Source organism: Corvus cornix, unplaced genomic scaffold (genome assembly GCF_000738735.6).
Source record: "Corvus cornix cornix isolate S_Up_H32 unplaced genomic scaffold, ASM73873v5 scaffold7, whole genome shotgun sequence".
Taxonomy (NCBI): Eukaryota; Metazoa; Chordata; class Aves; order Passeriformes; family Corvidae; genus Corvus; species Corvus cornix.
Window position 1 is genome coordinate 351,278 of NW_024108692.1, and position 22,291 is coordinate 373,568.

General features: G+C 51.0%; 2 protein-coding genes across 2 annotated transcripts; one reads left to right on the forward strand and one right to left on the reverse strand.

Annotated features, from left to right (window-relative positions):
* On the reverse strand, nt 1-13,505 carry LOC120412275. The gene is made up of 7 exons (XM_039572658.1): nt 13,277-13,505; nt 6,546-6,604; nt 5,601-5,663; nt 4,653-4,820; nt 4,251-4,412; nt 2,921-3,119; nt 1-272 (listed from the first exon to the last, which is right to left on the reverse strand). Exons 2-7 carry the CDS (start codon nt 6,559-6,561, stop codon nt 269-271), a joined length of 612 nt encoding a protein of 203 aa, XP_039428592.1. The 5' UTR covers nt 6,562-6,604; nt 13,277-13,505; the 3' UTR covers nt 1-268.
* Nucleotides 13,506-17,955: 4,450 nt separating this feature from the next.
* Nucleotides 17,956-21,616, forward strand: LOC104688409 (olfactory receptor 14J1-like). The gene is made up of 2 exons (XM_039572670.1): nt 17,956-18,860; nt 20,381-21,616. The coding sequence occupies exon 2, from the start codon at nt 20,404-20,406 to the stop codon at nt 21,334-21,336; it is 933 nt and encodes a 310-aa protein (XP_039428604.1). The 5' UTR covers nt 17,956-18,860; nt 20,381-20,403; the 3' UTR covers nt 21,337-21,616.
* The last annotated feature ends 675 nt before the right edge of the window (nt 21,617-22,291 follow it).

Consider the following 22,291-nt stretch of genomic DNA (forward strand, 5'->3'; position numbering starts at 1 on the left):
TTGGTTGTAGCTTCTTTATAATGAGCAAAACTTTCTATCAATGTTTGAGGCATGAACTATTTTCAGTCTCTGACACCTGGGGAACGTGCCTCCAGAAGATCCAGACTGGACGCTGTATGCAGAGGAGAGCAACTTCATGCAAGGCAGCAAACGAGTTATCCAGTGACAACCACGAACTGGGTGACTGGGGATGAAGCCTTGCCATCAGATGTGTCATTGCAGGGAGCTAAACTGATTCCATCAATGAAAAATCTAGAGCTGAGCAAAGTCATCTGGAAGGAAAGAAGACTGGCAACTATACAAGGTACTGGAATTGAACACACTGAACAGATCCATGCACGGCTACGGAGTATTTGGGAGTCTAGAGAAGCAGCTTTTATGCATTGCAAGGTTCATCAAAACAGGGAAACAAGTCCCAAATATAAAAGAATCATTCTGCTGATAAAATAGTAAAAGGGGTTGCAGAAAAAGGCATCTTAACGGTGGTGCCGCAGAGGGAAATTAATTTGTTAATGTTTTCCTCAAAGTGTTATCAAAAGGACCATCAGTTTTCTGGCACAAAAGCTGAAATCAAAGAAAGCGAATGGACTGTTACACCAGAGGCACAGATTGTAGTCCCACCTCAGTGAGAACATGAAGACACTCATAAGAGAACAGAAAACCTTTTGAAACATCTGAAGAAGGAAGTAATAAAAGAAGAAATAACAGATATTGTACAATCTATAGTAAGCAAATGTGAAATCTGCTATATATGGTTACTGAACTGGGCCTGGATAAAAGAAACCGTTCATACTACTTATATCTGTAGTTGTTCTTTGCATAGTAGCTGGCTGTACGATGCGATGCTGTGGTTAACTATGGCATAGAGACTAGACAAGGTAGAGCCTTGTTAGTCTCTAAAAAATGGAGGAAATGATGCTGAGTGATTTTTGCCTTTTTTCTGTATGTATTCTCTGTATTCTTTACGCATATATTTGTAGCTTATTATTGTATTAGTAGCTAGTCCCAGTGCATTTCCCTACCTTTTCCTTAGGCAGAAAGACAAAACACATTCCAGAGCTCTAAGCCCCGGGAGGTACAAGGCCTCTATGCTACCTTGGTTCTTCTTGGGAACCAAGGCTGAAAATAGCTCTTCAAGACACATTTTCATTAACAAACTTTAGTTCCATCTGAGGGGGGATGATTCAGAGTGGAATCGGGGTAAATGACTTCACCTTTTATGTCTCTAAATGGTGATTTTTGTCAAATATACTAATTTCCTAAACGTATAAAACTGTATGCACCCCTGTGGGAGGTGGGCATTTTGTGGATTTTTCCCTATCTGCTCCTGGAGGCCTCCAATCAAGACCAGCCTTTATATTAGCTCCTATACCAATATTATCTCAAAAGTGTGTTGTTTTATTTCTAGGGCCTTCAAGGCATCACCAACAATCCCAGCCTGGGCCTGGGAGCGTTGTCCAAACACTCCTGGAGCTCTGGCAGCCTCGGGGCCGTGCCCATTCCCTGGGAAGCCTGGGCAGTGCCCAGCACCCTCTGGGGGAAGAACCTTTCCCTGATATCCAACCTAACCCCCCCCCAACACAGCTCCAGCCCTTCCTTGGGGTTCTGTCACTTGAGAGGAGAGAGGATTAAAAAGCCCTTCCCACCCTCACAAATCACCAAATGGGTAAGATTGGAAGGGACCACTTGAAGTCTTCTTGTCCAAACTCCCCACCCAAACAGGGTCTCCTAGAGACCATTAGGCAGATTTATGTCTAGTTGGATTTTGAGTATCACCAAAGAAGGAGTCTCCACGATCTCTCTCAGAACTGGTTTCAGTGCTGAGTCACTCTCAGTGACTAATGTAATTCAGTAATGAAGTTCTTCCTTGTGTTTAGGTGGAAATTCCTTTGTTTTTGTTTCTGCCCATTGCTTCTCATCCCATTACTCAGCACCACCAAGAAGAGCCCAGCTCCATCTTCCTGACACCCACCCTTCAAACATTTCTGTCCATTGATGAGGTCCCCTCTTGGCCTTCTCTCCTCCAGACCAAACAGGCCCAGCTCCCTCAGCCTCTCCTCACCAGAGAGATGCTCCAGTCCCCTGATCATCTCTGTAGTCCTCAGTTAGGCCTGTCCCAAGAGCTCCAGGTTTCTCTTGAACTGAGGAACCCAGCACTGAACACAGAGCTCCAGATGTGCCTCACCAGGGCTGCTCCTCCCTTGGAAGTTGGCAAAGCTCTTCCTAAGGCAGCCACTGGCCTCCTTGGCCACAAAGACACATTGCTGACTCTTGGACAACTCTTTGGCCACCAGCACCCCCAGGTCCTTCTCTGCAGAGCTACTTCCCAGCGGGTCAGCCCTGAGCCTGGAATGGTGCTGGGCTTATTCCTTCCCAGGTTCTTTCAATTGGTTTGGATGGATTGACTGCAGGAGGTTGGGGAAAGAGCGCAGGCTCTGTGGGCATTCCTGAGGACTTGGCAAAGGCCTGGGGGGCAGGATGGAGAGCAGGGACCCTCTCCCTCCATCTCCCCAGACAGGATCTGTGGGCCATGGGAGACAACACTCTGTTATGAGGAAGGCGAGTGGGTAGGACTTGGATACATTTACCACATCACGTTGTACCTACACACTCTCTTCAAAGACAACAGAACAAAGAGGGGTCTTGAGCACCTGCAGATAACATTTCAGCACAGAGTTGTTTCAGAGTCATGGATCACAAAAGCTGAGAGGCCCAGAAAAGCTGACTTTAGTCACAGGATGGATTGTGGAGGTGCACCCCATAACTAAAGTCAGCTTCTCTGGGCCTCTACCCAGATAGGGACTGTCCCTCCCCATCCCCTCTGAGGAGCTGAGCAGGACAAGCTCACAGGGTGGTTGGGCTGTAGAGCAGCTTTTGCCTTCTGAGAGATGGAAGTCTGCTCAGCAATGGCCCTGCTCACCTTGGTTCCTCTCCAGGTCTCCTGTGAGGAGCTGGAGCTAATGCTTTCAGAACCCCTTCCTCTTCTGTAAAGCTTCTTCTGGAGTTTGAATTTCTTCCAAAGCTTCTTCTGGAGTTTGAATTATTTGAGAGAGATGCTGGAATACCTTCTCCATCCAGGATTCCAGGGCCCTTGCAATTTCCTCCTCTTTGTTTCCTGTGAAGAAAAAACGATGTCACTGGGTCACTGATGATTCCTCCTTGAGGGGGACACCAGCTATCTGACACAAGGATGTCCAAAGGCTCTGATTTAACATCCCTGACAGAGGGTCTCTTCTCAGGGCGCTCCTGTGGGTTTGGTTTTTTTATCTTTCCTCATTCCCCCTTAGAAAGCCTCACCTCCCAGGAATTCCATTTGGCCATGGAGGTAAAATCTGGAAATGGTTTTCCCTTTGCCTTCTGACTTTGAGCAGGGAGGGAACAAGAAATCAGAGCAAACTTTCATCCCTTTTCAACCTCTCATTTGTGCTTTCTATAGCTCAATAAACAGGGCACCAGCTTTGAAAAGTGGGCCACAGGCTTAATTCTAAGCCCACAATGGCTTGAGCCAGCAGGAATTCCAGGCCTTTCCCTGGACTCCTCTGGGCTGCTCCTTGCCATGGCTTTGCTCGCTGCAGCTGGATCAAGAGCAGGACCCACGGTCAGGGAAGGCTGATCGTCCCTCAGCTTTCCCTGCCCTGGGGGCAAGAGGCTGTTCCCAATACACTTTGTGTCCTGCCTGAGGCAGGCCCAGGGGCACCATCTGGGGACAGCCAGGCCCACACTGGAGTCTGTGCCCCAGCTGACTCCTTCTCCTTCCCAGCACCAGCTCCTGGCACGCAGAGCTGCTCTCCACAGGCCCTGCGCTCACAGACACGTCCAGGCTCTGCTCAGGGAAGCTCCTCTCCCCGCTGATCATCAATAGGGACACAAGGCTGATCTCGCATGTGCCCCAGTGTGGGACCAGCAGTGGGGCAGCAGGAGAAGGGCAGTGGGGAAAGGGAGAGAGATGGGGACAGGACTTCCTGGGGAGAACCTTAACAAGTATCAGGCAATGAGAGAACTCCCAGCACACACCCTCTCCAAAGATGAGGGTGAGGAGAGGGACTTTGGCCCCCTGCACCTGCAGAGAACACTTCAGCATGGAGGTGTTTCAGTGCCATGGATCACAAAGCTGTTCCCTACATAAGGACTGCCCCTCCCTGTCCCCTTTGAACAGTTGAACAGGATGAGCTCACAGGGTGGTTGGCCTGTAGAGCAGCTTTTGCCTTCAGTGAGATGAAAGTCTGCTTGGCAATGGCCCTGCTCACCTGGTATCTTCTCCAGGTCTGCTCTGAGGCGCTCAAGATCAAGCTTCGTGGACTCCGGCCATTTATGTACATACTCTTCCAGATCTTCAGTTTTTCGACAGAGATTCTTGAGCTTCTTCTGCAACCTGGATTCCAGGGCCCTTGCAATTTCCTCCTTTTTCTTTCCTGTGAAGAAAAAACGATGTCACTGGGTCACTGATGATTCCTCCTTGAGGGGGACACCAGCTATCTGACACAAGGATGTCCAAAGGCTCTGATTTAACATCCCTGACAGAAGGTCTCCTCTCAGGCCCCTCCCTGTCCCCTTTGAACAGCTGAACAGGATGAGCTCTCAGGGTGGTTGGGCTGTAGAGCAGCTTTTGCCTTTAGAGAGATGAAAGTCTGCTTGGCAATAGCCCTGCTCACCTGGTATCTTCTCCAGGTCTGCTCTGAGGCGCTCAAGATCAGAGGGTTTGAATTCCTGTAATTTTTTGAATACTCTTTTTAGAGGTTCCATTTGTTTCCTGAGGTAAAGGAAGTTCTCGTTCAGCTTGGAGTCCAGGAGCTTTGTGGTCTTCTCCCTCTCTCTCTCTCCTGTAGAAAAAGACTGCTGTCAGCGAGAAACTGACATTGCTCGTTTGAAGGGGAGACCACCCATCCTGCCTGAGGATGATCAAATCCTTTGTTTTAAAGTCCCTTCTTGAGGGTCTCTTCTTGGGTCTTCCCACAGGTTGGGTTTTTATTTCCTCTCCTCCAGGCTGTCCTGGTCTGTGCTGGGAAAACCCCACTGCTGGAGCAGCTCTGTCCCCTGGGAGCCTGGGATCGTGGGCATCTGCATGGGGGTAGGGAATAAACAAAGGAAGGCTGGAGGCCCTTGGAAGTGGGGATTTATGGAAAGGTGGGATTGTTTATCTGACTGTGCTGGGCCCTCATGCACAGCAGGCCTCTGGATCTCCTTCTTGCTTGGCAGGGTTTAGTTTCCAGGTAGTGTGGGCAAGGACTGGCACTCACCTGCACAGAAAAGTTTCTGCCTTTTGCCCCTGGAGGAAATCCCAGGATGAAATTCCTCCTTCAGGTCCAAGAAAAGAAAGGAAATCCCAGAAGGGATGTACTATGGCCTTGAAATCATTACCAATTGCCAGGAGCACCCTCTGCTAGAGCAGGACGTGTCTGTCATCCAAGGGGGATGTCCCTCCGGCCAAATTCATCCCACCCCGAAGGCCGGGCCTGCGGCTGTGCTCTGGGAGGGGTTCTGCAGGCAACATACTCGGGAGAGATCCCCACTGGCCTCACTTCTCTCAGGGATAACACATCGCATCCCAAGGGTTCCCAAGGATGAGAACAGACAAGAGAAATGGGATCCAGCACACTTACTTCGTCTTTCGAGTATCCATCCTGCAGCTCCATAAATAATTTCGCACGCAGCCAGCACGGCACCTGGACATCAGGTTCATATGAAAATAAAATGAAAAAGAAAAAAGGAACATTTAACAAGGACCTTTCCCTAAGGAACTCCAGGACTGCACTGAGCAGTTCTGGGGCAGAGCACATCCTGCAGCTGGCCCAGGAGCCATGAGGTGCTGTGGACCAGGAGCCCCAGAGCAGTGCTGGGGGGTTTCTGACCCTTGGGGCCCACTGAGGCTCTCCTGGGCCAGGAAGCTGCCTCAGCTGCCACAGCATTCAGGCACCACTCAGGTGCCTCGGCACCAGCCCACCAGAGCACAGCCACCCACGAGAGGGTAAGACTGTCCTGCCTCACACTCCAGGAGTGGAGAGGGACCCCCAGCTCCCTTCAGTGACCCTCGGCACATTCATTTCAGCCTGACTCCTCAAAGTCTTGCTCAGCAACACCCCCTGCTAGGGTAGGATGTGTCAAAGAAGGTCACCACTCTGACCAAATTCCTCAATTCAATCCCAAGCCAAGGCCAGGCCTTCTGCTGTGCTCTGGAAGGGGTTCTGCAGGTAACATGCTTGGGGGAAGAGACCTCCACTGGCCTCACTCCTCTCAGGGATAACACATTGCATCCCAAAGGTTCCCAAGGATGGCCGCAGACAAAAAGAATGGGATCCAGCACACTTGCCTGTGTATTTGAATACTTTCCTTCCTTCTCGCCATTAGGTTCACACAAAAATAAGAAGAAAAATGAAAAAAGGGAAACTTTGCTGTGGTATTTCCCCAAGGATTTCAACAATGCATTAAAGAGCTTTTTTGGAACACACACATCCCTTATACTACTCAAACCTCTGATCTACACAGGGTTTTTAAAATTACTTATTTTCCCTGCCATCACTGTCTAACAGAAGAAATGCAGCTCTTACCAACTCTTCTTGCCATGTCCTCGGTTCCTGCCTCCTGCGTCCTCTTCTCAAGGTTCACTCTGCAGTGCAAGGGAAAAGGGGAGCAAAATTTCTGTGGTGGGCACAGGACTACAGAAGAGAAGGCAATAATAAAATGTTCTGTTGTAGTCCCAGCTGGTCCCAAACCCATCTTGGCTGCACTGGAGCTCCCTGAGAATTCTCACAGCCACACACATTGTCTTCGTTGGTCAGAATAAAGACGACCTGCCTTTGCAGAGTGCAGAACCAGGTGTTCAACCCCAGCTATGATTTTCTGCAGAGGAAAGGGACCATTGTCCATTCCTTCAGACTCAAATCCTGGAGGTTATCCTGACCAGCTATGAAGAAATCTATGGAGAAAGGACAGGGGTGACCTTGGCTGGCTGCCAGATGCCCACCAAGCTGCTCACTCCCCCTCCTCAACTGGACAGGAGGAAAAACTACAACTGAAGCGCTCACATAAAGCCTGGGACATCCCTCACCTGTTGCCATCATGGGCAAACCAGATTCCGTCTGGGGACGATTGCTTTGCTTTCTTGGCAATTCCCAACAGAGCAGCAAGGCGAGTAACAAAGACAAAACTGAAACCACCTCACTCCCACGCTCCCCTCCTCCTGGTTGTGAACACACAGGTGCAGGTGGCTCGGGGACAGCTGCAGTGCCAGGTGCAGCTCGAGACAAGAGCCCATGAACTGCCAACAAAGCACAACAAAGGGCCCCAAGAGCACTGGCACAGCTGGAGGAGGGACACTGAGAGACACGGCAGGAGCCAAGGGCTCAGGAGAAAGCCAGACTTGAGCCTTGGGTCCTCAAACTGTGAGGGAATAAAACTGAGGGGTTCCTTTGTCTGGGAAACAGCTCAGGCTGTTTCTGTTACTGTGCCAGGAAGAAATGGCTTTATGGAAGGAGACATCTGAGACTCTGCCATGGGAAACCTGGGCTGGAACTGGGGAGGACACAGGGGCTGAGTGTGGGATTGAGGACTGTGGGGAGTCCAGCAAGGCCCGTTGGGGCACTGGAGCCGTGGCTGCAAAGGGACTCTGGTCCCAGCACTGAAAGTCTCTGGTGGTGGGAATGTGATGGCCAGAGAGCCTCGGGAATGGTCAGACTGGGGAGTTCCCTTAACATCCTCTTCTGCACAACTGCCTGCAGAAAGCATGGCCTCGCTGACCCTTCCAACAAAGGCCCCTGTCCCTTCTGACCAGATCACAGAACCACAGAACCTGGTTGGAAGAGACCTTCAAGATCACCAAGTCCAACCCATTCACCGAGTCCAACCCATCAGAGCAGCAATGACGAGGTGAAGGCAGAAGGCAGAAATGGGGATTGATCAGAAATGAGGAAAGGTCTGCTCGGGGCACAGCTCACTGCTGTGCTCTGCTCTCCCTCTCTTTCTTGCACTCCATTTCCCTGTGCTGTCTGCTCTTTGTGACTTTTTGTTTTCTTTGCCAAGGGCCATGTTCCAGAGAAGGAGGAGGACCAGGTCAAATGGGGGTGAATTAAGAAACTCCTTGCCAAAAGCAAGAATCTTGCATGTCAAGAAAGCTTTCCTGGTGTTCAAGAGGAGTTGAAACCTGGCTGAGAAAGAAAGCTCCACTGAGAACTAGAAATCAAGAAATGCCAGCAAGGACCCATCAGAAGTCACAGCCCCAGGGCCTGTCGGTGTCCCTCGGGTCTAACCCCAGCATTGAACCCTGCTCTGTTTCTTCAGACGGCTTTTCCTAATCTGCTCTAGTCAGAAAGGAGGGAAAGAATGTAAGTGGCATAAGCCACTCAGTATTTGAGGGTTATTTCTCCTGAAAGCAGAGCAATAGAGTGACGGCTTCCTAAACAGTAACAATGAACAGATGATGTGCACGTGGAGCTGCCATGAACAGGCCTCTGCTATTGATAAGTGATGAACGCAGACATTTAGCTCAGATCACCACTCATGGAAAGATGGTTGTGCTTCCAGGAATGGGTCACCCCACTTCTCACAGTCAGAGAGAAATTGTTCTCTTGTCTCTCCTTGTCTCTCTCTCATACTCTGAAGGAGCCCTGACAACTGGTTTAGACAGGAAACTTATTTTATGCAGTGCCAGATCTGCAATCCTCAGCCACAGCTGAAGCTTTGAGAGGAAAAGGAAGGGGAGAAAGACAAGAGAGGGGAGGAGAAGGAAAAGTTAAAGGAAGTGGGGGAAGAGGGGAGAAAGAAAAAGTACAGCCAGGGGAAAAAAAAAAGAAGAAATTCTCTCTTCTGCATTGTCAGTGAGGTCTCTGCTGGCCAGAGACCAATGGACTGTGAGCGGGAAGGGACAACAGACTTTGCACGGGAATTCTATGAAATATTAACTTTATTAACTCCCTCCAACCCTTCTTGACCAGTCCCCCACCCTCTGCAGCAATGCTGGGCCTTGATGAGGCAAAGACACTGAAAGCCCTGAGGGCTCTGGAGGGCAGTGTTGGAAATAATGGAACTTTTGAAAGTTTTTACTTTATTTCTCCAGTCAGGCTTGGTTTGCCTTTGCCCGAGGGAAAGGAATTTTAGGATTTTTTCAGGGGACATTGCACCACTCCTCATAGGATGAGCTTAATATCTCAACAGACTGGGCGTAGCCCAGAAGATGCACAAAAAATAACAACCATCAACACCCATCGACAGACATCAACCCCAGATGTTGCACCCTGGCATGGTTGGAGATGCTTGGTCTGGAAAAGACTGATAAGGGAATCAAGGAGTGAGGGCTGAATTAGCATTAGAGGCAAAGGAACCCGTGGCCAATAAGAAACCACATATTAGAAAAATTGTGTCATTTGGGACCAATGAATGGGAAGTGCTTTGAGTTTTTTGCTGTATAAATCTGCAGGAAGCCTGGTAAAAGGCATGTGTGTATGGAATATTTTCCATGGCACATCCGAGCCAGAATAAAGCAATGCCTGATTCTCCATCACTTCAAATACAGTGTTAGAGGGTTTTTATTTTCCTCCCAAATTTTTGGTGACAGCAGCAGGGCTCCTTCAAGCCTCAGCAGAGCCCAGTGAAGGCCCCAGGGTGGTTCAGGGAGTGTCCTTTTCCCATTCAATTCTCTCTGGCAGAACTGGACATAGCATTTGAGGGGCCCCAGCAGTGCCCAACCCAGGGGATGGTCACGGCCCATGAAGCCTTGTGAGGAGGGGGTGTCATTGCTGTGTATTGCCAGTAGCAATTCCATTGGCCTTGCCCAGAGGGGCGACTGCAGGTGCAGATTGCTCTGCTGCAGATGTTTCTGTTTGGGCAGAGTCATTGCTGGTTTTGTTGCTGCAGACACTTAGGGAAATCCCACCAGCACCTGAAGGACATCTGGAGGACTCCCACCCCAGTGACCCACCAGGGCAGAGGTTCCTGACTGCCACAGCCCCGCTGTTGCTGGGCAGGTGTGGTGTAAATGTGCTGGGCACAGGGGTTAAACCCTTCCCCTGCCTCTGCTCCTGCTCACACAGCCCAGGGCTGTGCTGTTGGCTTTCTGTGCTGCTGGCTCATGTGCTCCACCTCCCATGTGCTGCCTTTTCACCCTGGAGCTCACTCAGTTCAGCCAAGAGCCTCAAGAGATGAGTGCTTTACTCACGGCTTCTTGGAGAGACCATTCCTGCCCTTGGAACAGGCTGCCCTGTAGGGCCTACCAGATTTCCTGAGTTCCTTCACCCTTCAGAGCTGCTGCCCCTGCCACCATCTGGTTCAACACCCCGAGTTCATCCTCTGGAGCCCCAGCTCTGTGCTCTGCTGCTGGCCTTAGTCCCTGCCCTTTGGTGCCTGGGACCCCACTATGTCCCGGCTGTGACAGCCCAGGCTGGCACTGATGAGCTCATCCCTGACCAGCTCTTCCTTGTGGGCCACCACCAGGTCCCCGTGAGCATCCCCCCTTTTCACCCACCAGGCAGCTCTGCTGAGCCGTCACCCCAGCATCCCCCACGCTGTTGGAGCCCTGCTGCTTTGCCTGCCCGTGAATGCCAGGGCAGTTACCATTCCCCATGGGAACCTGCTCACTGGCCTGGACACTTCTCAGAAGAGGCTCTCAGGCCTCTTCTGCCAACTTTCCCTGGTCAAGCAGTTTCTGAACTGCCAAGACAGTGTCCCCCTTTCTGAGCCCTTCACTGCTCACTCTAAGTCAAATCGACCTTTGCCCATCCTGTGGAGGATCTCCTCCATGTGTTCAAGCTGCTCCTCACACCTCCCGTCCTCATCCTCCCTGCCACTCCCTCCGGCAGAGCCTCTCCCCTTCCCCTGCGTTCCACCCATGTTCAAGCACAGCCTTCCAAACCATTTAGGGATGGTTCTGACTCAGAAAAAAATTATGTAGAGAGCTTCTGAGCTCAAAGCCAGCAATTTCAGGTTCTTAGAAATGCCCACTCAGGAGCTTTTGGGCTCAAAATCAGTGATGCAGGGAGCTTATGGGGTCCCAAACACTGATTTAGAGAGACTTTGGGCTCAGAAACAGCCCAGACTTCAGGAAGCTCTGGGGTTGAGAAAGGCCAATTAAGGGAGCATTTGGCTCAAAACCACTGCTTTGGGGGGCTTTTGGCCTCAGAAAGTCCTCTCTAGCCAGCTTTTGATTCAAAATTCCAATTTAGGGAGCTCTTGGCCTCAGAAACACATGTTTAGGGAACTGCAGTGCCCAGAAAAAGCCACGTTGGGAGCTTTGGAGGTCATGAAGAGCCACCTGGGGAGCCCCAGGGCTCAGAAACACCCATTTCATGAGCTTTGGGGCTCAGAGAAATCAATGTCCAGAGACTTTGGACTCAAAAGCAGCTATTGAGGATCCTTTGGGGTTCAGCAACACCATTTCAAGGAGCTTTTGGCCTCAAAAACAGCCACTTAGTGGAACTTCACAGCTGAGAATGGAAAAGTTTTGGGAGTATTTGGGCTCAGGAACACCCACCTCGGGAGCTTCTGGGACCTGAAACAGCAATTCAGAATGCATTTGGGTTCAGAAACACTGATTTAGGGAGCATTGGGGCTCTAAAACACCGATTTAGGGAATCTTGGGCTTAAGAAACCCTGATTTAGGGCGTTTGAGGTTGAGAAAAAATGATGTCGGAAGCGTTGGTGGCCATAGAGAGTGATTTGGGAATATTTTCAGATCAAAAAGAGCATTTAGAGAGCTTTAGGGCTCCAGAAAACCAATTAAAGCAGACTTTGGGCTCAGTAGCCCCCATTTAGGAGCTTTTGGGCTCAGAAACGTGAATTTCAGGCGCAGAAGGAGCAACCCGTGGGGAAAGGCAGGAGCGAGGGTCTGGCGCTGGGGCAGCCTGGAACAAGGCTGGGAAGAAGCAGCTCCGCAGCAGGGGCAGCAGCACCGCGGGGCTCCGCACGGTCCGGCTCTTTCCGTCATCCCGGCTATGTCCATTTCCCACCCCCACGGGCTCCTCCCCCTCCCCCAGCACCTCGTTTCTTGGTTTTACACCGATTTCCCGTAAATCCCTGGAAAACTGAAACCGAAAGTGGGGAGGTCCAGTCACGGAGCGGCTCCTCGGGGCAGCCCCGCTGGGGCGGGGAAAGGGCGCGGCCGGCGGCCCCTGCCCGGTCCTGGGGGCCTCCCAGGGGCACCAGGAATGGCACTGGGAGCACTGGGAGCGAACCCCATGGGCTGATGGCCAACAGGGCACATGGTTTGCATTACGGGGGTCGGAGCTCTGCGACACTGATCTCGGGAACTTCATGGCTCAGAAACCCCTATTTCGGCAGCTTTGGGGCCAGAACAGTCACTTCGGGAGTTTTGGAGACGAGAAAGAGCAATTCTGGGGGCTTTGGGGCCCCAGAACACCGATTTCAGGTTTTGGGCTCAGAAAAAAAAAACACTTAGGGAGCTCCGAGTCTCAAAAACATTAATTAAGCAAGCTTTGAGCTCAAAACAAAACACAAAAAAAAAGTTTAGGGATATTGTGAGCTCAGAAACATAGAGAGATTTTGGGCTCAGAAACACCCATTTAAGGACATTTTAAGGTCCTAAACACCAATTTAGGGAGCACTGGGAATGAGAAACAAATGTTTCAGGAGGATTTGTGCTCAGAAATATCAAATTAAGGAGGTTTTGGACCTCCCAAAAAAGCCAATTCAGGGAGATTTGTGCGCAAGAAATCTGAGTACAACGAGCTTTTAGAAGAGACAGGACCAGCAATTTAGGGAACTTTGGGGGTCTAAAGTACCAATTTTGGGAGCATCTGGACTCAGAAAGACCAATTCAGGGAGCTTTAGGGCTCCAAAACACCCATTTCAGAGCTCTTGGTCTGAGAAAGAGTGATTTATGGAGCTTCTGGCTTCAGCAATACCCAGTTATGGAATTTCTAGGCTCAGAAAAAAAATTATCTAGTGAGCTTCGGGGCTCAAAACCAGCAATTTCCGGTTCTTTGGGGCTCAGAAACCCCATTCAGGAGCTTTTGGGCTCAGATACTGCAAGTCTGGGAGCTTTAGGGCTCAAAATCAGTGATTCGGGGAGCTCTGAGGCTCAGAAACATCCATTTAGTGAGCTTTGGGGTCCCAAACACTGATTTAGGGAGATTTTGGGCTCAGAAACAGCACTTTAGGGATCTTTGGGTTGAGAAACACCCATTTAGGGAGCATTTGGCCAAATCCACTCATTTAGGGAGCTTTGGAGCTCCAAACCAGAGATTTAGGATCTCATGGGCTCAGAAACATTAATTTTGAGAGCAGAAGCAGCAGCGCGGGGGCAGGGTGGGAGCGAGGGGCTGGCGCTTACCTGGGACAAGGCTGCGAAGGAGCGGCTCTGCGGCGGGGCCGGGAGCAGCTCGGCTCAGCCCGGTTATACTCCTGCCTGTGCCCCCACCCCCTCCCTGCCCACGGGCTGCACCTCCCCACACTGTCCGACCCCCTCCCCTCACTTCTTGTTTTTACATCAGAATCTCGGAAACGGCTGAGAAAGCGAAAGCAGCGGTGCTCCAGGGAGGGAGCGCCTCCTCCGAGACAGGAAATGAGCCCGGGGGTTCCGCGGGGGAGTGAGGAGGGGACATGGCCGGCAGCCCCTGCCTGGTCCTGGGGGCTTCCCAGGGCACCAGGAATGGCACTGGGAAGGAATTGGAGCACTGCGGGGAGCCAGGATGATAAATAACATAAAGAATAGAAATCTTCAGTTCCCCTGAAGTTGCTGAATAGAGCTTAAAGACTCACTAGCAGAAAAGATAAAAGACTATAAAAGTACTTACACAGGATGATAAACGTGTGTGGAACCAGTGGAGAAGCAGATAAAAAGGATTACAGTGGTTTTTGTTTATTTAACCACGTCCACCACAGTAAAGTTAAACAATAAAACACCTTGAGTGCATAATTCTAGAATAAAAAGGTGCCAGCTCCATGGACAGTGGAATTATTGTTCCTAACCAGAATAAGACTGAGGAAAAAGAATTAATAACTGTGTCACTAAAGTACTACTGAAGTCTGTAAGTTGTGTCTTGAGAGTCAGCCAGAATCTTTGTTTGCCAAAGACATCTCTAGAGTGTCACCATGGATTAGTCAGGAAAGTTCTAATGAAAATTTAAATATCAAAGTAGCCAAAATACTCAGTGTAATAATTGCTGGGTATGTTCTCAACTAAAGTTGGGAGGAATGGGATTCCCTTGGAGGGCCCACCCTACAGGGTGGCAGAACTCTGTCAATGGGCTCTGACTCGTAAAGGAGTCAGTGCAGGGACAGTTAAAGAGAACTGTGCTGTGAGCAAAGGAATGCAATTATCAGTTTTACAGGATTCACTAGGATTTCCCTTCAGGAGTAACCAAACCCTGTAATAGTTAAAGGCCACAATGGGAAAGGATTTCTGTGCTTTACTATCAATGTTGGTAGAACTCGGGGTGCTGGAGCTGGTCAGTGTCAGTGTTACACCGCTCCCAGCTGCAGGGCCTCTGTGAAACTCCTCTGGAGCACAGGGAGGAGCCCTGGATCCATCAGCAGCCCAACAGTGGGAAATAGGAAATCAGACCTTTGGTACTGGGAGTGGGACCTGCTGGGTGTGCAGAGACAATGCCCATAAATGGCATCCTAAAGGATGGTTTGAGTCCTGTTGCCAGGCAATATTGATACCTCCCTTTAGGATACTTCAGCAATAACTGCAAGGAAGAGTTTCACGTTAAGAGAACATTTTCCACCCAAAGAGTGCCTTGGATTTCAGAAAGCCAAAGATTCTGGTTCACCCTGTGCCCCACATGCGCTGCCTCATCCTGTGGAGTTCACATTAATGAGCTGAATCGATTATTAGAAGAAGCAGCAAATGATACTGTTAAAATATCCATCAGCACATCCTGTGAGCTCCAACAAACACGAACGGGGGCTCTGCAGACCCGCATGGCCTTGGATTATCTGCCTGCTGGCCAAGGAGGAGCCTGGGCTATTCTAGGACAGGAATGCTGCACTGTTATCAGTGATGGGTTTGAAGTCCAACAGTCAGGAATCACCTCGATGGAAAGAGCAGTAGAAGAGTGGCAGAAAGAAGAAAATTCTCCTTGCTGGGATTGGCTTTGGGGCTGCCAAACTGGAGGCTGCTGCGAAATGCATTTGTGGCAGTCACTGTAATCACTGCAGTGTGAGCACTTGGTGTGTTATGATTCCATGTTAGAGCTGTTGTGACACTTTGTGCTGGGAAATGGAGCACTGAGACTTGTCTAAAAAGAGACACAGTCTCTAGAAAAAGGGGGATTTGATAAAGAACAGAGAATAGCAACTAATGAGGCATGTTTTAAAAGGAATGTGAATTATAGCTGTGAGTGATGACCTTGAGCAGCACTTAATTGGAGAACAAGAGGTGATGCCTTTATGCCTGATACCTAAATCTAAGACTCCATTATTAGAAGAATTGTTATGAAGGTTGCAGTTCATGTCTAGGTCAAAGCACTGATTGAAGTTCCAAGGCCTGAACACCAGGCCCTGGGCCAAAGGTGACCTCTAGATGAACCTTCCAACCAAAGGTTATATTTGTATCAACTCATTAACAAAGTACTATTAACAATATGTTCTATGTACCTGTGCATTGGTGAAACACAGATTTACCTTTCTGTTTTTAGAAACCGGACAAGGACACATCTGGCCTTGTTTGGGGCTGTATGGTCAAAGTCAGCTCCCTTGGCTCCTCCTTGAGCCCTGGCCAGGCTTAGGAGGAAGCCAAGAGGAGGATGAAAGCAGATGTTCCCGCACTGGAAGTGCTGTCAGTTTGTTTCTCCAGCACTGTCAAAGCTGGGCCCTCTCCCAGCGGGTTGGAGCCTCAGCTGTGGCTGGAGGCAGCTGCAGGAATTCCCAGTGTCCGGGAGTGGCTCTCCAGTCCTTGGCTGGGACAGCTTCCCCAGCTGATGGGTGGCTCTGGGTGATGGTAAAGTCTGAGGGGAACTGGGGCTGGATCTTGGTTAATCACTGCAGGCAATCTTTGGCAGGGATGATTGGGGGCATTGCTGAGCTGCTCCTGCTGTGATTCTTTGCTAATGATTATGTGCTTTGCTGAGCTTATGCTTTTGTAATTCTTTGCAGATTTGCATTCTATAAATTACACAATTCCTTCAGTTGGTGTCTGTGTCTTTGGTGCTGACCCTGCCCACCAGCAAAACAGGGCCCCATCCTGCCTGCCTGTTACCTGGGAAGACAAAAACCCTCACTCCAAATGTCCTCCCTTCCTCCTTGTTCCCCCACTTTATACACTGGCCATGATGTCCTGTGGTCTGGGATATGCCTGGAGTCAATTGGGGTCAGCTGTCCTGGCTGTGACCCCTGCCAAGCTGCCCCCACCCCAGCCCTCGCCAGCGTGGCCGGATGAGGGGCAGGAAAGGCCTTGGCTCTGTGCAAGCTGAGCAAGAACAAAACCATCTCAGTGTGAGCAACGCTGTGCTCAGCACAGACCCCAGCAGTGTCTCATTGCCAGTGTCTGTGGCATCAGTCCCTACCAGGGGTTTCCATGGAAATTGTCATGACAGGAGACCCTGGGGTTGTGTCCTACTGGCAGTTGCCACTGAAAGGAATGAGGGACTTGTCTGTACAAACAAGCTGTGGGCCTGCTGGTAGATCAAACTAGCACTGAGAGATAAAAGAAACAATGGGAAGGATTCCACTGATTGATGAATGAAAAGAAAGAGATTTGTCTCTACAAACAAAATGTAGGTCTGCTAATAAATGAAACTGGATATTAAGAGATAAAAGAAACAATGGGAAAACCATAAAATTCAATAAGAAATAAAAATAAAGGGGGGGGGGTTTATGCATTATAAGGGAGTATTAGGTGTTTCGGGAAGCCTGTACCTCTCAAGTACCTCAGACAGTGGGGAAAGAGAGAGGGAAATGCAGTTGAGAAATTAGGATAAAAAGGAGGCTGCACCCTCCAAAAATTTGAGACCCCAGGGGAAATGCCCCATGGCCTCTCTCTTTATTTGAACAACGTAATGGGACTCCTCTGTCTCCTCTTTGGACATAAACCTCTAATGTTTGTGGATTAATTTCCTGACACTGCCGTGGGGAATGGCAACCTCATCGATGGCAGCTTCTGCTTGGCACACCCTTGAGGAGTGTCTCTGTTTTTAGTGGGGAAACTCAGGAGTTTTACAATGCTAAAAAACAAAAGGGAAACCCCCCCCCTTTGCCTGAGTGCAGCCAGTTCTCTGAGCAAAGCAGGTCCCAGGTGAGTGAAGAGAGACAGGATGGGGCTGGGAATGTGGAGCAGGGTTGTCCACACTGGGTCAGACCTCAAGGCACAGCTTCTGTGACCAGGCCAGACCTCCTTTGGAGAGACCCTGGATCAATATCAGTCACAGAATGCTGCAATCACCTCTTCTCTAAAGAGAAAAGTAATAAAATACACCCCTTAAAATAGGAATGAGTATTTCTTAGAAGCTCTTTGAAATATTTCTCCATAACTGAAGAAGTAAATGTTCCTAATGAACTGCACCAGGCTAGAGGGAAAGCAAGGCAGAGCCAGGGTTTGTCAGGACTTGCTTGATCCTAATGAGCCCCGTGGTGCATTTGGGGCTGAGCCCTTGAAGCTCAGGGCCTGAGAGGAGATTGCACAAACCTTTCCAGGAGTCAAAGGCAGAGGAAACACCCAAAGTGTCTCAAGGCATTGATGGGTCCCTCTGAGGTCCATCCCAAAGACAGGCTCCTCATGGACTCCTTGGAGGAGAGAATTGGAGGCTGGGATTGCCCAAAAACCTCTCAGAGCCTCAGTGTGGGAAGGAAAATCCAAAGTACCTTAAAAACCTTGAGTATCTCAGAGCATTAATGAGCCCCACTGAGTGTCAATGCAAAGCTCTCAAGGGACTCGTTAAAGTAATTGGAGATAATTGGAGGCCATGATTGTACAAACCTCTCAGAGAGTCTGTGTCAAAAGGGAAGCACCAAGTACTTTGAAAAACCTGAAGTACCCTGAAGCATTAATGAGCCCCAGTGAGTGTTGTTACTGACAAAGAATCTCCAGGGACTCATTAGAGCAGATAATTGGGGGCCAGGATTGCACAAAGCTCTCAGAGACTCCCAGGCAAAAGCCAAAGCCAAAGTCCTTTGAAAACCCTGCAGTCCCTGGGAGCATTCAGGAGCCCCCCAGGGCCATTCCTGACCAAGGCTCCCCAGGGACTCCTTCCAGCAGATCCCTGAGGCCACTGGGATGTGGGGGGATGCTGAGGGCAGGACAAGGGGCTGACAGTGCCCAGCCTTGCTGGGGCTGTGCCAGGAGGCCCCAGGGCCTCAGGACAAGGTGTCTCCTCCCAGCCCTTGGTGGCACAGATGCTGCTGTGCCCCAGGGCACCAAGACTTGGCTTCTCTTTGTCCCCCCCTGTCATCCCTGCCTCCAGTTCTCTGCTCTGACTGGAGCCTGGGGACACTTTCTCAGTCGTGTCCCTCACTGGGACCCATGAAAACTTCCAGAAACTTTGAAGTTCAATTCTGACTGGAATCCTTGAGAGGTTTGTGCCAGTCCCTGTCAGGGACTGATGTTCAGGGCCTCAGCACCAAGGCCCGAGAGGGTCATTCCAGTCCTTGTGCTGTGTCTGTGCTGCTGAGCTGGGCCGGGCTCCTGGCACAGAGGCAGCTCCTGGCAAGCGGCAGCGCTGCAGAGAGACAGCTCTGGCCAGGAGCAGCTCCTGGGCACAGCCCAGCAGGGCTGGGGCACTGCCTGCAGCCAGCCCGGGCACAGCACAGAGGCACACAGGGCTTAAACTCAGCCGGGGCTGGGAAGGGGCTGGGAAGTGACTGCGGGAGAATCACTCCCAGCCCCTGGCACAGGAAGCCTCTGGCTGCAGGACACGGCAGCTGCAGCTCCTGGAGGGATCTCCTAAAGCTGCAACATCCCCCTGCCTACGGATTCTGTGAGTACAACTCAGAGCATCTCGAGTGCAGGGGAGGTGAAATGCTCATGAGGCTCTGACGGGCTGAGGGTTTCTGATCACTCCCAGAATATTTCCAATACAAGGATTTTGATAGAAATGAGGAAATTTCCTGAGACTTTGTTTTCAGTTTCCTGCCATTGGAGAATGGTGGGGAGGGAGGATAAATATTAAAGGTGTTATGAATTTTGTCAGGTCCCTGGGACATCCAACTGTTCCTTTTAGTGATCAGCAGGTGCACAGGAGATGCCTCCTGTGCTTTCAGCCACTCCTGTGCCCATGGACAGCACCAGCATCACCTTGGCTGGACCCATCAGGCTCAGTCTGAGCTGTCCTTTCTCCAAGCTGCAAACAGAACCTGCCCCAGCCAGTGCCCTGCACACAGGCAGGTTTCTGTAGGGCCAAGGAGAGTGCACAGAGATTTGGGGTCTGTGAGTGCTGGCAGGGAGAGATCAGGCACAGGGAAACAGCTCCAGGAGGAAAATCCCCAGGAAGCAGAGAGAAGATCAGGCAATGAGAGAAAACAAAACCCAGAAATGCATCAGGGAGAGTTTAGAGATCTCCACAGGATCCCCTCCAGTGCAGCCCCTCCCTCTGAACAAGCCCCCTCCCTCGTCTCTCCCCCAGCCAAGCCTCTGCCCTCAGGGCCGGGGGTCCAAGGCGTGAAGCCCCTCCTGTGCAGGCAGAGCTGCAGCAGAGCCGTGGGGCAGCTCTGCAGCCCCGGGCCCAGTTCCCTCTGCAGAGCACAGGGCTGGGAGCAGCTGCCCGGCCCTGGGGGCTCTGGGAGGGGGCACAGCTGGCTCAGGGTGACGCTGGCCCCAGTGCCCGGCTGTGGGCAGGGCTGTCAGTGCAGCCAGGGCAGCAGCTCAATCTCCCTTCGTCCAGTGCCAGCTCTGGGACTCTTGGCTCTCTCCCCGAGGTTTCCTTCCAAGCTGGGAGTTTCCTCCAGGATGCAAACGTGTCCTGGAGCATCTTTGTGTTATCTGAAAGGCCCAGAGAGAGGAGAAAAGCAGAGATGCTACAAGTGTGCAAATGCTGTCGGGTTGGTGAAATGAGCCAGGGGTGTCCTCGGCTACAAATGTGGTGCTGAGACCTTGAGAGAGGGACGGACATTTGGGGGTCTGTGGTGGATCCATCTGCTCCCAGCAGCACCTGGTGATCTTTAAGGGAAACATGGGAGGGTGAACATTCTGCATTTGAGAAAAGTGAAACAGAGAAGCTCTGAACAGGTCAGAATGACAGAGCACCTCCCCTGAGTCTCCACTCATCATCTTGCCTTGCAAAGTTGCTCTGTTCTCCCGGAGGGCAGCAGAAATGCTGAGGATTTCTGATATCCAAGAATACCAGGAGAGATATGGGGGGAGATTAAAAACAAAAACCTCAGAACTCTTAAACACAAAAGGGTGTCTGTGTGTGTTCCAGGGGAGGGTATACAGGAAATGGCTTTGATTGTGGTTACAGACATCTCCTCTAACTCTTCACTGTCTTTTTCTCCATGGCAGAACCCAATGCCCGGACACAGCCAATGTACAACAGCAGCTCCACCACCCAGTTCCTCCTGCTGGCATTGGCAGACACGTGGCAGCTGCAGCTCCTGCACTTCTGCCTCTTCCTGGGCATCTCCCTGGCTGCCCTCCTGGGCAACGGCCTCATCATCAGCGCCGTAGCCTGCGGCCAGCACCTGCACAGCCCCATGTTCTTCTTCCTGCTCACCCTGGCCCTCACCGACCTGGGCTCCATCTGCACCACTGTCCCCAAGGCCATGCACAATTCCCTCTGGGGCACCAGGCACATCTCCTATTCAGCATGTGCTGCTCAGGTGTTCTTCTTTCTGTTTTTCCTCTCAGCAGAGCTTGCCCTCCTCACCATCATGTGCTACGACCACTACGTGTCCATCTGCAAAGCCCTGCACTACGGGACCCTCCTGGGCAGCAGAGCTTGTGCCCACATGGCAGCAGCTGCCTGGGCCAGTGCCTTTCTCTACGCTCTCATGCACACGGCCAATACATTTTCCCTGCCCCTGTGCCAGGGCAATGCCCTGGGCCAGTTCTTCTGTGAAATCCCACACATCCTCAAGCTCTCCTGCTCCAAATCCTACCTCAGGGAACTTGGGCTCATTGCTGTCAGTGTCTGTTTGCTCTTTGGCTGTTTTGTGTTCATTGTTTTCTCCTATGTGCAGATCTTCAGGGCCGTGCTGAGGATCCCCTCTGAGCAGGGCCGGCACAAAGCCTTTTCCACGTGCCTCCCTCACCTGGCCATGCTCTCTCTGTTCCTCAGCACTGCCATGTTTGCCCACCTGAAGCCCCCCTCCATCTCGTCCCCATCCCTGGATCTGGTGGTGTCAGTTCTGTACTTGATGGTGCCTCCAGCCCTGAACCCCCTCATCTACAGCCTGAGGAACCAGGAGCTCAGGGATGCCCTGAGGAAAATGATGACTGGATTTTTTCAGCAGCAATAAAGTGCCGGTTTTGTTCTCCACAGCTGCAGTGTAACTCAGTGCAGGCCCAGCCTGTCTGCTCAAGTTTTTCAGAGTGGCTGTGTGTGTGCAGGGTTTCCTTTTTCATTTTGTGATAATGTTGTGCTCAATGAAACTTTATTTATCCCGTCATCATCCCATTACTGGGATCATTCATCCTATTTAGAATTCACTGCTTACACCTTGAATTTTACCCAGAGACAATGGAAATGAGGAATCACCTCCTCTGTGCACTGTAGCAAAATAAAGGACCCTGCAGCAACTTGTTTGTCAAAAATGCTTCCTTTAAAACCTCATCTGAATCTGGCAGGGCAGTGCCTGTGTGCAGAGGGGGAGAGAAGCTGAGTCCCAGCACAGCAGCAGGGCCAGGGAGCAGCAGCACTCGGTGCTTTCAGAGCTGCTCTGTTTATCCTTCCACGCTGTCCTTCTGTCCTTGTGGGAGTCCTCAGCTCTGGCTGCTGTGCTGCTGTCCTGCTCTGTGGCACTCCTGTGAGCACAGGAGGGGTTGACAGATTTGTGTTATTTAAAAGTAGACAGCAGTGGCTGGAATTGCTGGGCTGATCAGTGAAGTTTTTCAGAATTTTATGGCCCTGGCATGTGAGTCACAGGTGGATCACAGCGAGTCCTGGAGCTGCCAACCTGAACATGAATAGCAGAATGGACAAAGCTGCAGCTTAAACGTGACTTAAAAATAGATCCCCAGAGTGGCCAGCCCAGAGATCGTGGTCTGTGAACTGGAACAACCACATGACAACAGGGACTGCAGACCCACCAAAACCCCACCCAAACCCAGCTCAGAGGGGCCATGGTGGCCCCGTGGCAACCACTGGGCACCAAAGCAGTGAAGCCGTGGAGAGCGAGAGGCTCAGTGGCTGACATTTCTGTGGGACGGGGCTGTCGTGTGAGGGGTGGGGGCTTTAGATCCCAGGGGAATCAT